At 44.2% G+C, this 13,621-nt stretch overlaps 1 protein-coding gene across 3 annotated transcripts in view; it reads right to left on the reverse strand.

Annotated features, from left to right (window-relative positions):
* The window catches only part of KLHL6 (kelch like family member 6), a 55,337-nt gene extending 42,589 nt beyond the window's left edge, over positions 1-12,748 (reverse strand). Inside the window, exon 1 of one of the 3 annotated variants that reach the window (XM_079922869.1) lies at positions 12,436-12,748. In XM_079922869.1, coding sequence (XP_079778995.1) covers positions 12,436-12,728 — 293 coding nt within the window. In that variant the 5' untranslated portion in view covers positions 12,729-12,748. Of the gene's footprint in view, positions 1-12,375 lie in introns of all 3 variants that reach the window. The other 2 variants (XM_079922871.1, XM_079922870.1) reach the window with 2 other exon arrangements.
* Positions 12,749-13,621: the final 873 nt, after the last annotated feature.

Below are 13,621 nucleotides of genomic sequence, written 5' to 3' on the forward strand. Positions count from 1 at the left end.
CAACAGTCCCCAGGGAAAGAAGCACATATTTCTAACTGGTCCACCCAGACAGAACTTTTTAAAATTCATACAAAGATATCCTAAAAGCCAGCAGCGATCAGAGATGTGGATAAGAGAGGGGAACAGACTTTTTTTTTTTTTTTGGGGGGGGGAACAGATTTTAATAGCTGTGGTGTGTTCTCCCTCAAAGTGTTAAAAACACACACACAAAAGTTCAGAGCTTGAGTTACTTTGAAATTACTTGTTCTGGGACTTCCCTGGTGGTCCAGTGGTAAAGAATCTGCCTTATAATGCAGGGGACGTGGGTTTGATCCCTGGTTGGGGAACTAAGGTCCCACATGCCTCGGGGCAACTAAGCCTGTGTGCCACAACTGCTGAGCCCATGCTCCTCAACTAGAGAGCCCATGTGCTCTGGAGCCCACGCCACAACTAGAGAGAGAAGAAACCCGCACGCCACAACTAGAGAGAAGCCCGCACACCACAACTACTGAACTCGCGTGCCTCAACTAGAGCCCAAGTGCCGCAAACTACAGAGCCCACATGCTCTGGAGCCCGCGCACCACAACTAGAGAGAGAAAACCTGCACACTGCAACTAGAGAGAAGCCCATGCACCACAACAAAGAGTCCATGCGCCACAACGAAAGATCAGCATGCCTCAACGAAGATCCCGCGTGCCGCAACTAAGACCCGCTGCAGCCAAAAAAATAAAGCAAATAAATAAATAAATAATAAACAAGTCTTTAAAAAAGAAAGAAAGAAATTACTTGTTCTGTTTCCAGGTTTGGCTCTACAGTGGGGTGGCACGGGTGGGTGGAGGACTGATAAAATTACACTACCTTCTCTCTCTCTTTCCAGTCTTGAAGCTCAGAGAAGTATGGTTTGTCTTCCAGTTTAGTTTGTCTTCCAGTCCCCCAGCCCTGCTTTCTTCCTCCCCTTCTCACCAGCCAGTGCTGCCCCGCTCCTTTCTGTCCGGCTCTCTGTTGTCTGGCTGCCTTGAGGGCCCTTAGAGAGGACTCAGAATGTCACTTGAGACTGTCTCCCCATCCCCACGGCCTCAGCCTTAATTCCGACCTCATTTCCTCTACCTGTAATTTCTGCAACCACCTGAGGGTCTCCCTAGATTATCAGGGCCTCCACATCACCGCCCAAAGGGTTAACAGAGAGGTTGGATCCCTCTCCTCATTAAAAACTCTTCCCCGTCTTCCCACTTCCTATAAGGTACATTTCATACTCTCCATTCTAACCCAACAAATTTTTCATGCTATCCTACCCTGCTCATCTCTCTTGGCCTTCTTGGTCCACACATATTCTTTACTCCAACTTTAATCTTCTACCTGTGGTCCCTGTCCTTACGCTGCATGATACTTTCCCAGATGTGGCTTTTTTTGGCCGGGAACACTGCTCCTTTTCTCCCCTTTTCTTGGTCCCCTTGGCCCAATGCCTACTCATCATTTAAAACTCTGCTCAGATATCACCTCCTCCAGGAAGCCTTCGCTGACTGCTTTTTCTCCAGTCTGACTCTGTCACTGGCAAAGCCCACTGGGGTCCCCAGGGAAAAATAAGATGGAATCTAGCTGATAAGATAAGGTCTAACGTCTTCTTTTGTGCTTAGTTTGCCTGTAGGGGGTCGTGTGCAGAGGCCTTGCACCTAACTCATCGGATTAGAGTTCCCTGGGCAGAAGTACCGGGCTGGACACCTCAGCTCCCAGACTGTGAGCAGAAGCGCTGCGCTCAACACCGCCATTCAAGAGGGCGGTGGGCCGTGTGCAGAGATGCTGTGCCCTGCACTGCAGTTCGGAGTGTGGGCAGCGCACCTGCGCCAGCCCAGTGAGAACTCGGTACCCTCCCCTCCGAGGAGAGCCTTATAAAAGCAGCCCCACCCACGGCCTCTCGGGAGAGTGTGTGCTCTAGAGTGCCAGCTGGCACTTCTCCATTCTCTGATCAAAGAATAAACCTTTCCTTTGCTTCAGAACCAAACTCGGTCTTGTTCTATGGGCACGAGCGACATCAGGCAGGAGGACCCTTGTTGGGGCACGACTCTAAAGGGTCCGTAACAATTTCATGCCCCTTCCATAAGCAGAGCTCTATCATATCCCTTATTACCCAGTACTGAAACACTGATTTACCTGTTTCTCTCTTCCAACTTATTGTGATTTCGAAGTCAAGCAAGAACCATAACTCATTCATCTTTGTACACTCAGTGCCTGGCCTTGATAAATTTGTGCCAGTTGAATGAATACATGAATGGGTAAGTGGGTGGAATTTCACTAAACCCACTCAACACCATAGTACTGAAAGCTTAATATTTTGTGCCCCCAACCCCCAGATATTTGCACCTTAAGAGAGGTTATATGATCCGGTGTTCCTCAGTTAAAGGCCTACAGATCACTAGTGGTACACGAAGAAGTGTAGTAGGAGTGCAGCTTTTCACAGCAATTACTAAGAATTCGCCCTCGCTCCTTCTTCGGGGTCATCTGTAAAATACACATCGTCTGCCAAGCCAACCTGCTATCCTAAGCTTTAAGGATACTGCCAGTCATTTGAGAACTTTCCTAAATTTCCTGATCTCCATTCTCTTTTTTTGCGGTATGCGGGCCTCTCACTGTTGTGGCCTCTCCTGTTGCGGAGCACAGGCTCCGGACACGCAGGCTCAGCGGCCATGGCTCATGGGCCCAGCCGCTCCGCGGCACGTGGGATCTTCCCGGACCGGGGCACGAACCCGCGTCCCCTGCATCGGCAGGCGGATTCTCATCCACTGCGCCACCAGGGAAGCCCCTCCATTCTCTTTGTCCTGTTTCTTTTGTGTGCTGTGTCCACCAACCTCACCTTCCTGGAATTATTCACCAGGCATCTGCTCCTCCCCTAATTCCCCCAACACCAGCCCCCTGCAAGCCTGAGCTCGCTCTTTATGATGTGATCTCTTGAATGCCAGTCAGCTCTTACTTGACCCAAGACCTGGACCATTATATGCAAAGCTGCTGATCATTAATTTTTATAGATCCCTGAGTGTCTCCTCAGAAAAAGCTATGATGCAACTTTTGGTTTGACTGTGTGGTTTTTGTTGGTTTTTTTTTTTTTGGCCGCATGGCATGCGGGATCTTAGCTCCCCAACAAGGATGGAACCCGTACCCCTGCAGTGGAAGCAAGGAGTCTTAACCACTGGACCGCCAGGGAAGTCCCTGACTGTGTTTTAAAGTCATAACAGTGTCAGCGCTCCTGCAATTATTGTGGCCTTGAAGCTTTCCATAAAAGTTACATGTACTAAAAGAATAAAAGAATCCTTACAGCTGGCAGAGGACATATAGGTTGGCTAGATGATATTCTTTCATAGCAATGGGGATTTATCTTTAGACAGAAATGGCTTCTCCAAAAGAACTTGAGACGGCTTATACTAAAGCAGCAGAGGTATTATAAAATAAAACAGTAACAACAGAAAGAAGATAAGAACTAAGGAATTAAAGTAGGAGGAGAATATATCACGGAAACCTAGGCTAAGGAAAGCTGATGCACTGAGCTTCCTGACGGCCAAAGCAAATACAGAAGTATAACAAGCTGGCTAATTAAAAAGTAAGCCAGGATCTGTTATCCGTCTTTAATGGAAATTTATTTTTCCTTTTGTCCAGTACCCCTCCTCCTCTTTCTGGAAAATGCTCTTCTCCCCACCCAGGTCCCACTCAACTATGTGGTTCAAGTAGGAGCTCTCACCTTTTTATAGACATCTCTCTTTCTCTCTGTCTCACACACACACACACACACACACACACACACACACACACACACACACACACACACACACTCACCTCTTTGTCCAACAGTAGACTCCTGAGCTAAGTTGGGCTGACCATTGTGCCCCATGTTCCTGACAGTGATTGGTCTAGGACTGGGTAATTGAATGGAGCTGAGCCAATCAGTCTTTCCTGGGGACTTTCAAACTGAAGCTAGCCTCTCAGTTTATCCCTAGAACAAAAGCTGGGAGAATTGAGTCTCAGAGCTGCCAACAGGCAAATTCCCCATCATGAGGCAGAAGTGCAACCTGAGTAATCCTACCTGAGAGAGAAGCCAAATGGATGGGAAGAAATCTCCCTGACTGCATTCAGGGACTTTGTTCCTCTTCCTCCTGGGCTCTGCTACATTCCGGCCCTTCCTATGCTTTGGTTATGTGGCCAAATACCTTCCTCTTTTGCCTAAGCTGGTTTGACTTTGAGTTCCTATCCCCTGCAACCAAGAGAATGCTGACTCATACGGGAACATTGAGCAATGAGATGGATGGTGAGGTCCAAGGAGGTTTTACCAAAATCACAGATGTTCTGCATCTGGCCATCTCTTCTCAGGGACTGTTTGGCATTTACTATAGTAGAATTGAGTTCTGTAAAGGCATTTTCATAAAGACACTGTTACATATCCATGTACTTGATGCAGGGATAAAGCTCAGAACTTAAGATGTAAATGATGAAAGTACTTCTCTGTTGTGTTTTAGTTGAATGCTACATGGAACATTATTCAAAACTGGAGAAGAGAGATATGGGAACATATGTATATGTATAACTGATTCACTTTGTTATAAAGCAGAAACTAACACACCATTGTAAAGCAATTATACTCCAATAAAGATGTAAAAAAAAAACTGGAGAATATTTTTTTCTGTTCTTGATTGAAAGAAGATCCATATGCTCTAGACACCAGGGTGGAGATGACAGAGCTTACATTTTATTGCAGATTCAAAGGACCTGATTGCACTTCTGCCCTAAGGCAGCAACCTCTGCCCAGCATCTTCCAATCCTAAGAAAGGTCTGCAGGAGTCACTTTGTAGGCACAGCACATCTGTGTCCAGATGGTCACATGAGTGACCTATTGAATCCACAACATTCTGAAGCATTTGGATGTTCTCACTGCTCCTTCTAATTTTTCCTATGGTGACCACACTTTATCATCCTTCCCTTTTCTAAAGTTGTGCAATGGCCTCCCAACTCTTTGAGGACTTCCTGCTCTGACCAGGATGCCACTTAGTGACAGAACCTGCAGGAGGAAGATCAAGTTTTTATTCATGTCAAACATTTACAGGGTGTGCTGAATGCCAGCTACTGCAGTGGTAGCTCACACTTTCAGCCTGATTCTAGTCCATATATGATGGATGATGCCATATACGCTCACAGGTATGCCCAGGGCTACCCACAATTTGGAGGGAGAGGAGGAAGGAAAGTGCAAGTAATTGTCCTCTTGTCTTCTAGGATCTCAGAATCCTTATCTCTGATGCATACGTGACAAGAGCAGTGGAATTCCCTAATACTTGTTTATCTCATATTACTTTAAGCCCTATTCTGCCTCTGATGCAGGCCTGTCACATAGTCGCTGCATATAATGGACCCTTGGCAATTTTTGGTTGCCCAGCATCTGAAACCTTCCTGAGGTGTGGCAAATCTCCCTCTGAATGAGATGTAGTTTGTGGCAGAAGCCACTTCCCTATCTAGAAGCTGCAAAGTCCGATGCTCACTTTCCAGCTTGTCACAGTTAATACCCTAACATGTGTAACTCAGACTTGACCAATCAGCTAAACCAACACCAGGCTATGAACTGGGAGCTGGTGGTGCAAAGGCAGGAACAGAGGAAAACCTGTTCTGGTAGAGGCAACAGAAGCAGCACAGCCTCCAGTTTCCCGAGACTGCAGTGGCAGCAGTGCCAGGGGCCACAGCCGTGCTAGCATTGGCCTCCAAGGTCCTGCAGCAGCAAGGGAGTCCTCCCCACAAGGGTTCTAGGTGGCTTTAGGTTGTGGTGCTGGCCACTGCCTGGCCTCCCTTGCTCCTGTCTGTTTTCTGAGTTTGGTACTCCAGCCTTCTGGAGGATTCTGTGAGTTACCTACCTACATCCCCTTCTCAAAAGAGCCAATTGATTTCTATTCCTTGGAACTAAGAAATATGACTTATTACCATGCATAAAATGTTTAGGTGAATAAATTTATGAGTGAATCTGTTTTATTATGTGTATTTCACAATAACTCACCAGGATAGGTAGACACAAATCATTAGCCTCACTGTATTGTTTTTCTGTTTGTTTGTTTGTTTTTTATATAAATTTATTTATTTATTTACTTATTTTTGTCTCTGTTGGGTCTTCATTGCTGCGCGCAGGCTCTCTCTAGTTGCAGCAAGCAGGGGCTACTCTTTGTTGCGGTTGTTACGGAGCTCGGGTTCTAGGTGTGTGGGCTCAGTAGTTGTGGCGCATGGGCTTAGCTGCAATGCAGCATGTGGGATCTTCCCGGACCAGGGCTCGAACCCGTGTCCCCTGCCTTGGCAGGTGGATTCTTAACCACTGCACCACCAAGGAAGCCCAGCTTCACTGTATTGTTGATAATGGTGCTGAGCCTCAGAGGAGCCAAACAATTCCTCCAACATTTGCACAGCCAAGAAAGGGCAGGGTCTGGACTCAAATTCCAGTGACAGAACTTTAAGATAGTGTTCTTTCCACTATATCAACAGCTATTGGTTCCAGCCCCAATGATGTCCCACAGGTTTTTGAGATCCTATACTTTGAAAGCATACTGTCTCTTCACCTCACACTCTGACCTGCCTCCTGATTTCTCACTTAGTCCTTTGACCCAGGCCAGTACCCTAAGGCATGCCGGGTCTTTGCTACCAGCATCTGTCAGCTCAGCCCCCAGACACAAACTGGGTGAGTGTTCCTACTATCTCCTGCCTGTGCATGTGTGTGCAAGCACACAGAGGCAATAATTTTTACATCTTCTCCTCATTTTCAGCTTATGTAGACCACACTAGTGCACGGCAAGGAAGGGGAGTTAATGGTCTTGCACAGGAAATGTCCTAACAGCCATATTTCTGCCCAGTGGAGAGGTCTGTTTTCAGTTTGGATCCCAGTAGGGAAACCGTTCTTCCTAGCAAAGTGAATTCTCTGGAGGGTGAAATGGAGACAATGCTACCTACTTGTCATTATTAATTGCCAACATTGTGAAGATTAAATGAAGTGAAAAAGAATCCAACAAAGTTCCTGGCATGCAATGAATGCTAAAAAAAATGTTAGCCTTTCCACTTTCCAAGCTGTGAAAAGTACTTAATACAAGGTGTTTATTACTACATACTTTATAAAAACAAAATTTTGGAAGCAACCTATATTCACGATGAAAGATTTTCTTATTATGCTTCTGTTAAAAATGGTAGCTATATAAATAAATAAATAGTAGTTATGAAAACTATGGAGCACTATGGGGGAAAGGTTATAAGAAAAAAGGGTGCAAAGCAAGATGCAAATTATACATAAACTATGTTTACAAGTATATTAAAATATGCAGATGAAAAAAGGTAGAAGAACAACACCAAAATGAAAATTAACTCTATCAGCAAGTTCCATAATCCCTTACCCTAAAATCTTGCAGCTGGATGTGCTCTGGCATCCAGAATTGTTTGGCTATTACCATATCATGAATACCACATAGTACCTCCAGCACTCCTTAATCGAACACATTAGCACCTCAGCAGTGAATATATGAATAGTTGTCCTAAGTGAAATAATAAAGACTCTAAGTAGCCTCCTCTCGGTTCAGAAGAGGAGATGAGTGGGGTTCCAGTTGGATTTGGCCATCTAATAAATTACGAAAAACTTTTCCGTTTTCAGCACTTTGGGGATTTTGAAACTGCAGATAAGAGATTATAGACCTATATATAGTACTTAAATATTAACCACCATATTGGTTCTGCCAAAAGGACAATATTGAAGTGTAAAATACAGAACCCAGTGCCAATCAATGCCAAGTACGATCGTCAGTCCATTTGAGTTCATCAGCAGTACCCACTGTGGCAGTAGCAATCCTCAATGTTTTTGCCATTAGCCAGATTTTCAATCCAGACCCAGATGGCTGTAACTCATCCTTGTTTATTCTATCACCTGCACTTACTGGCTCCTTTCTAGATATCTTACGTCGTTATGGAGAAAATGCAAAGGATTACATATAAACAGAAATTATGAGTAGCCTCTTGCCCCCCTTTCTGTCATCCAGTAATTGGTTAATATAGAATAATTATTCATAGGTTGTGCCCACAATACCCTTCCCATTCCTGGCCGTGTGCTTGATTTTTGTAGCTAGTGGTTAAAGTCCCCTTATCATAGCTTCAGGGAACCAGACCCAGAGACTGAGGTACTGAGGTGCAAGGCAGGGACCAAGGAGCAGCAGCAAAGGAGCTTGCTGTTGACAGCTTGCTGTTGACAGCCTCCATATATTCATGGAGGAAGAGCCAGTCATCACGTAGGACTGAGTAGCCTGGTGACCCCTCCCTACATCAGCACTACCCGCCCCCCCCCCGCCAACCCTAGGAATCACAGCATGGTTGCCCTCATGGGTCAACATCAGAATCTGCCATATTCTGCAGTGAGTTGCTCCCCTGCAAATGGACAGAACCACTGGCTTAAATGGAGATCATTTGGGAAGTGGGGCCCTGTATGCAGGATGCACAAGCCCTTCTAATGACTTTGATCTGGGGACCTGTCCAGAGACAAAACACAAATGGCAGCTTTGGAGCAATCTTATAAAAGACACTAGTAATCTTATACACTTAAAAAAAATATTATTATAAGTATTAAATCTGTGCTTCCCTCGATTTTTCTAAGCTTTATTCCCCCTCACCCTTTTCTCAGCCTCAACTCTACGTGTTTTCCCAGATTCCTCATTCCATTGCAGGCTTTTAAATAGGCCCCCAAAGGGAACTACATTGTCTGAGTTACTAATATAGTTCCTATTTACAGCCACCGTGGTTACATATGCAGCTAGACAACAGCTGGGCAGCAGGTTCAGAGAAGCTGTATAGGGTAATGGAAGTGATAAGATAAAGAAGTGGTAGATCCTCTGATGCATTTGGACTACATGAAAGATCACTGTGGAGAGGCTGTGAGCAAAAGATACCCCGAAAACTAAGCAAATGGAAAAAAGAGTGAGTTATTAACTTCAGGAAAGACAAGAAGGTTTACAAGAAAGAAAATGTAATCATAAAACACAGTTTGGCTCAACAGGAAACAATGTTTTCATAGATATAATGTAAACTCTTAATCCAAATATATGAAAAATGTGATAACATTATATTGAGAGAGGATAGGGAAGGGAAGGGAGTTAGGTATAAGTGCTAAATCCTTATCAGACCTACTAGAAAATTAATAAATGATGTCTAACCCTGAGAAATGAAGAAAGAGCAGTATAAGAATATTTTGTAGAAATATAAATATAATACCAGAAGAAACAGAAACAGCTAAATTTTGAAAATGGTGGGCTCTAGTGACCAAGACTGAAGGGTGGAGGAAGTGAAGAGGATTTTTTGGTTTTCATTATAAGCCTTTAAATACTATTTGACTCTTTGTTAACTACTTGTACATAGTACTTTGATAAAAATTAATTTTGATTGAAAAAGATATAAATGAGGGGGCTTCCCTGGGGCGCAGTGGTTGAGAGTCCACCTGCCGATGCAAGGGACACGGGTTCGTGCCCCAGTCCGGGAAGATCCCACGCGCCGCGGAGCAGCTGGGCCCATGAGCCATGGCTGCTGAGCCTGCGCGTCTGGAGCCTGTGCTCCGCAACGGGAGAGGCCACAACAGTGAGAGGCCCGCGTACCGCAAAAAAAAAAAGATATAAATAAAAGTTTGAAAGGCTATAAAATGAGAGTTTATAGAAATAGAACTGCAGATGACCCTTAAACATATGAAAAGATGTTTGACCTTATAAAAAAATAAGAGAAATACAAATTAAAACTAACCTGAGATACTGTTTCACATCTATCAGATTGGGAAAAACCCCAAAATTAGATGCCATCCTCTTTTGGCAAAGCCATAGGGATTGCAAAATTATTTAACCCCTATTAAGAAGAATCTGGCAATATCCATTAAAACAGCAGATACATTTCTCTTTGACGCAGCAAACCCTCTTCTAGAAATGCACCCCCAGACACTCCTGAATGCATATGAAATGACGTATAAGATTATTTATTATAACATTGTTTATAATAGCAAAAACTTCGAAACAATCCAAATGTCTATCAATAGAGGATTGGTTAAATAAACTATGGTTCACTTAGTGGAAAATATTTATGTTCTCAATGAATAAAAAAAAAAAAAACCCTACATAATTTTACAACCAGCTTCAGGCCCTCCAGAGCACAGAGGGCTATGTCAGAAGCTTCTCAGACAGAGCAGACTCTCTGCCCTTTCAAAGTCTGAGCATAAGAGGAACTTGGCTACCAACCCTTTTCAAAATCTTAGAAACAAAGCAAGACAGGCGGTGAGGCAATGTCAGACTTAATGTCAGTCCTAGGTCCAAATCCCACTTGGGCACTGCGTTAACTGAGACACTCCAAGTTTTGGTTCCTCATCTGGAAATGGGGAGACAACTCCCCACCTCAGGGGGGTTGTCATGAGGATTAAGTGGGACAGTGTATGTGACACAGGCGGCACAGGGACTGGCCCACGATAAGTGTTCAACAACAGAAGTTATTTTTAATAGTAGTACCGGAAAAATGAATACTGTCTCCAGGACTGTGGTCATTATAGGAGGACAGTCACCTTGGAAATACCAAAACGAGAATCAAAAGAGAATGAAAGGAATTTCCCTTCATAACCACGCAATTTGGGAAGAGACTCTTCATCCACAGGCAGACACGTGCACTGCATGGCCGCCTCCAACTTCTCGTTGCCCGTTGCTGCCTCTGGGGCTGGCACACACTTTCCCTAAGCACCCTACATCAGCAGGGTTGGAAGGACCTGGGCCCAAACACCTTCTGTTTAGACTGAGAAACCCCAGGACTGGAGACAGCACTGATGTACTTAAGAGCACAGAGCCAGCGGTCCTGTTTCATAGCCAGGTCAAGCAGCTAATGAAATCGCTAATCGGGTATATATTTTATAATAGCAGTTTTCTAGTGACCCAAAACAAAAAGATTAAACCTGAAAGTGAGTGCTCAACACATCAGCTAAGTTGACTCTCATTCATTTCTGAAAGGGGTTGTGATCAATGTGAAATCATATGATCAATATTGGTAGAGTGAATAATGTGTTTATCTGTGTGAACCCAGTGTTATGGCCGTGCCTACACTTTACCTTTTATATACTTCTTGTGGAATAAAGCCTCCAATCTAGGGGCAGTTTGTATTGCAATAAAAACAAAAATTTCTAGAATGTGCCCAATCCTTGCTCCAGCAATGACTAGATATGTAATGTTGGGTTTACATTTCCTCATCTGTAAAAGGGCATATCAGCCACCTTCATTATGCTACTGCAAAAATAAAATCAGATAACTGTCTGTCTGGCATATAGCAGGCCCTGCTTCCTACAAACCCGTATATCCTCTTGCCTCGTGTACATACGGTACCTAATCAGTCCCACAACAATCTGTCAACCTTGCTTTTTGAATTCCAAAGATTTTCTCCTAAGCATATCAAAAAATGAAAAAATAAAATACCTTCCATGATATTTACATAGGTAAATAGTTTTTAATTTCCTCAGCCAGAACAAAGAATTAAGAAGAATCTTATTAAGAAGAATTACAAGAGTATTTCTTTTTCAAGTTTTCCAAGTACCTTTTGCTTCCACATTGGGGACTGGTTCCCACCATGTCTACATCGATCTGGAGAACTCTGGATCCAGCGGAATTCACTGGGTTCCTGATTCTCCCACATTCCTACCCCCAAGCTTTTGCCCAATACACAGCTCTTAGCTGAACTAAGAAGAATGAGGCGAAGAATTTCAACAGAGATATATTGAGCATCTACGAGATGCTAGGCACTATGTGAGACCCTCTTCCCTCTCATATTTAATTATCACAATAATCCTGAGAGGTAAGCATTATTGTCCCCATCTTACAGATGACAAAACAGAAACTCAGAGCATTAAGTGATTTGCCTCAAGTCACAGGCTCAGGAAGGGGCAGAGTGGGATGGAACCCAGATCCCTTGAATTTGTTGTAACTAGTGGCCTCTCATTTCGAAAGCACCTTTGTAACTGCTTTCCCTTCCTACTCATTCACTGCACTTAAACAGAAGCCCCTAATTTTCAGCAGATCATTGGATAACTTTGAGTGGTCACGTTGTTTTCTCTACATCTATTGGTGAACAAAGACAGCATTATGTTTCCAACACACTAGTCAGATGGTGGGGGGAAAATCCCCATAACTTTGGTAATTTTCCACCCTCTGGAACAAAGACATATACACATTAATGTTCACCATAATGTATAAACATTACCCTTAAATGATGCAAGCTCTCTTAATATGACTTAAATTCTAAACTTTAAAGTTTAATAGCTTCCTTTTTGGAATGTTGAATAGACACACAAACAGAAATAAATATACAAACCGTAAATGCAACAGCCAACTAGTTACACTGGGCTCTCACATCAATGCACATTTCCCTGATGACCTGCACCCAATCTGACTCTGGTCTAGGCGTGCTGACCTGAAATAGTTGCTGGCCGCGGCAAGCACCACGCGGTGGCAGGAGAATTCCTGAATGTCCACACACAAGGTGACGTCTGTCAGAGAGTTTTCCACTCGGAGGGTCTCCAGGCCATTCTGCAGAATTAAGGAGAGTCCAGTGTCGTCAAATTTTACCTTATCCCCATTTAAGATTTCTACCAGGTCTCCCCTTTTCTGGGAGGGCTCATCTGTAGAAGGTGCCAGGGGCCCTTCCAAACTCTTCTCTACCACGTTGTCCATGGTCCAGGTGCCCCTTTGTCCTGCCATCAACATCCAGACTGAAGAAGTGCCCAAGTTTCAGGCAGGTCACATTGCAGAAGCTGAGCGGATTTCCTGTGCAGGGCCCTCCACTTATCACCAGCTGTCACACACACATAACAGGAAGTCTTGCACTTTCTCATCCTGTTACTACAAATGCCAGTAACTTCTATTCTTCTTCTTTCTGTAATCATCACAAGCTTAGAAATTACTTAGAAGGCTGTGTAGGAAGCCACTCCAGTGAAAAGGAGTGGCTTCTCAGAGTCTGCTGTTAGTGCTGTGTGGCTATTTCAGTCCACCTCCCCCACCCCCCTCACATCCGTGAGCAGGAAGCCTCTGGTTCTGGTTATTACATTCATACTTCTGGTGCTTCTGTATCCCAAGGTGTCAATGATGGGATGGGCAGGGGACATTCCAAACCCTCCTCCTCCTTCCTCCCAGGAGTCTGAGACCTCATGATGTGCCCCAGACCAGTCCCTTGGGAACCTTGGAAAACCCACTTAGCTTTGGCATTCTCATTTCTATAAGCTCTGCATGTCATCTGTCTTTGTCTTCCTCCCTGCTCAGGGGAAAACAATGTCATGGCAAATATTAATGTTCCCCTTCCCCCCAAAATGTCTATTGTTTTAGATATGCCTCTGGGGGCAGAGAAGAAATGGTCTCCAGAAACTCCACCCCCAGGGTCTTCTCTCTTAGAAGACCAATCAGGGTAGGTCGACACCAGATGGCCCTAGGAAGCCTCAAATTGGCCTGACCTCACCCAGCATCTATTGGTCATGCATCTAGTAGTGGATCATGAAGTATTTTCATTGCCTCTGTAGGTCTCCATTAAATAGAAATAACTGTCTTTTATTAAACTCCTGCTATATCCTAGGAAATGTATAGGAGTTAAGGTATTTTTAAGCTTA

Source organism: Stenella coeruleoalba (assembly GCF_951394435.1).
Source record: "Stenella coeruleoalba genome assembly, chromosome: 5".
Lineage (NCBI taxonomy): Eukaryota > Metazoa > Chordata > Mammalia > Artiodactyla > Delphinidae > Stenella > Stenella coeruleoalba.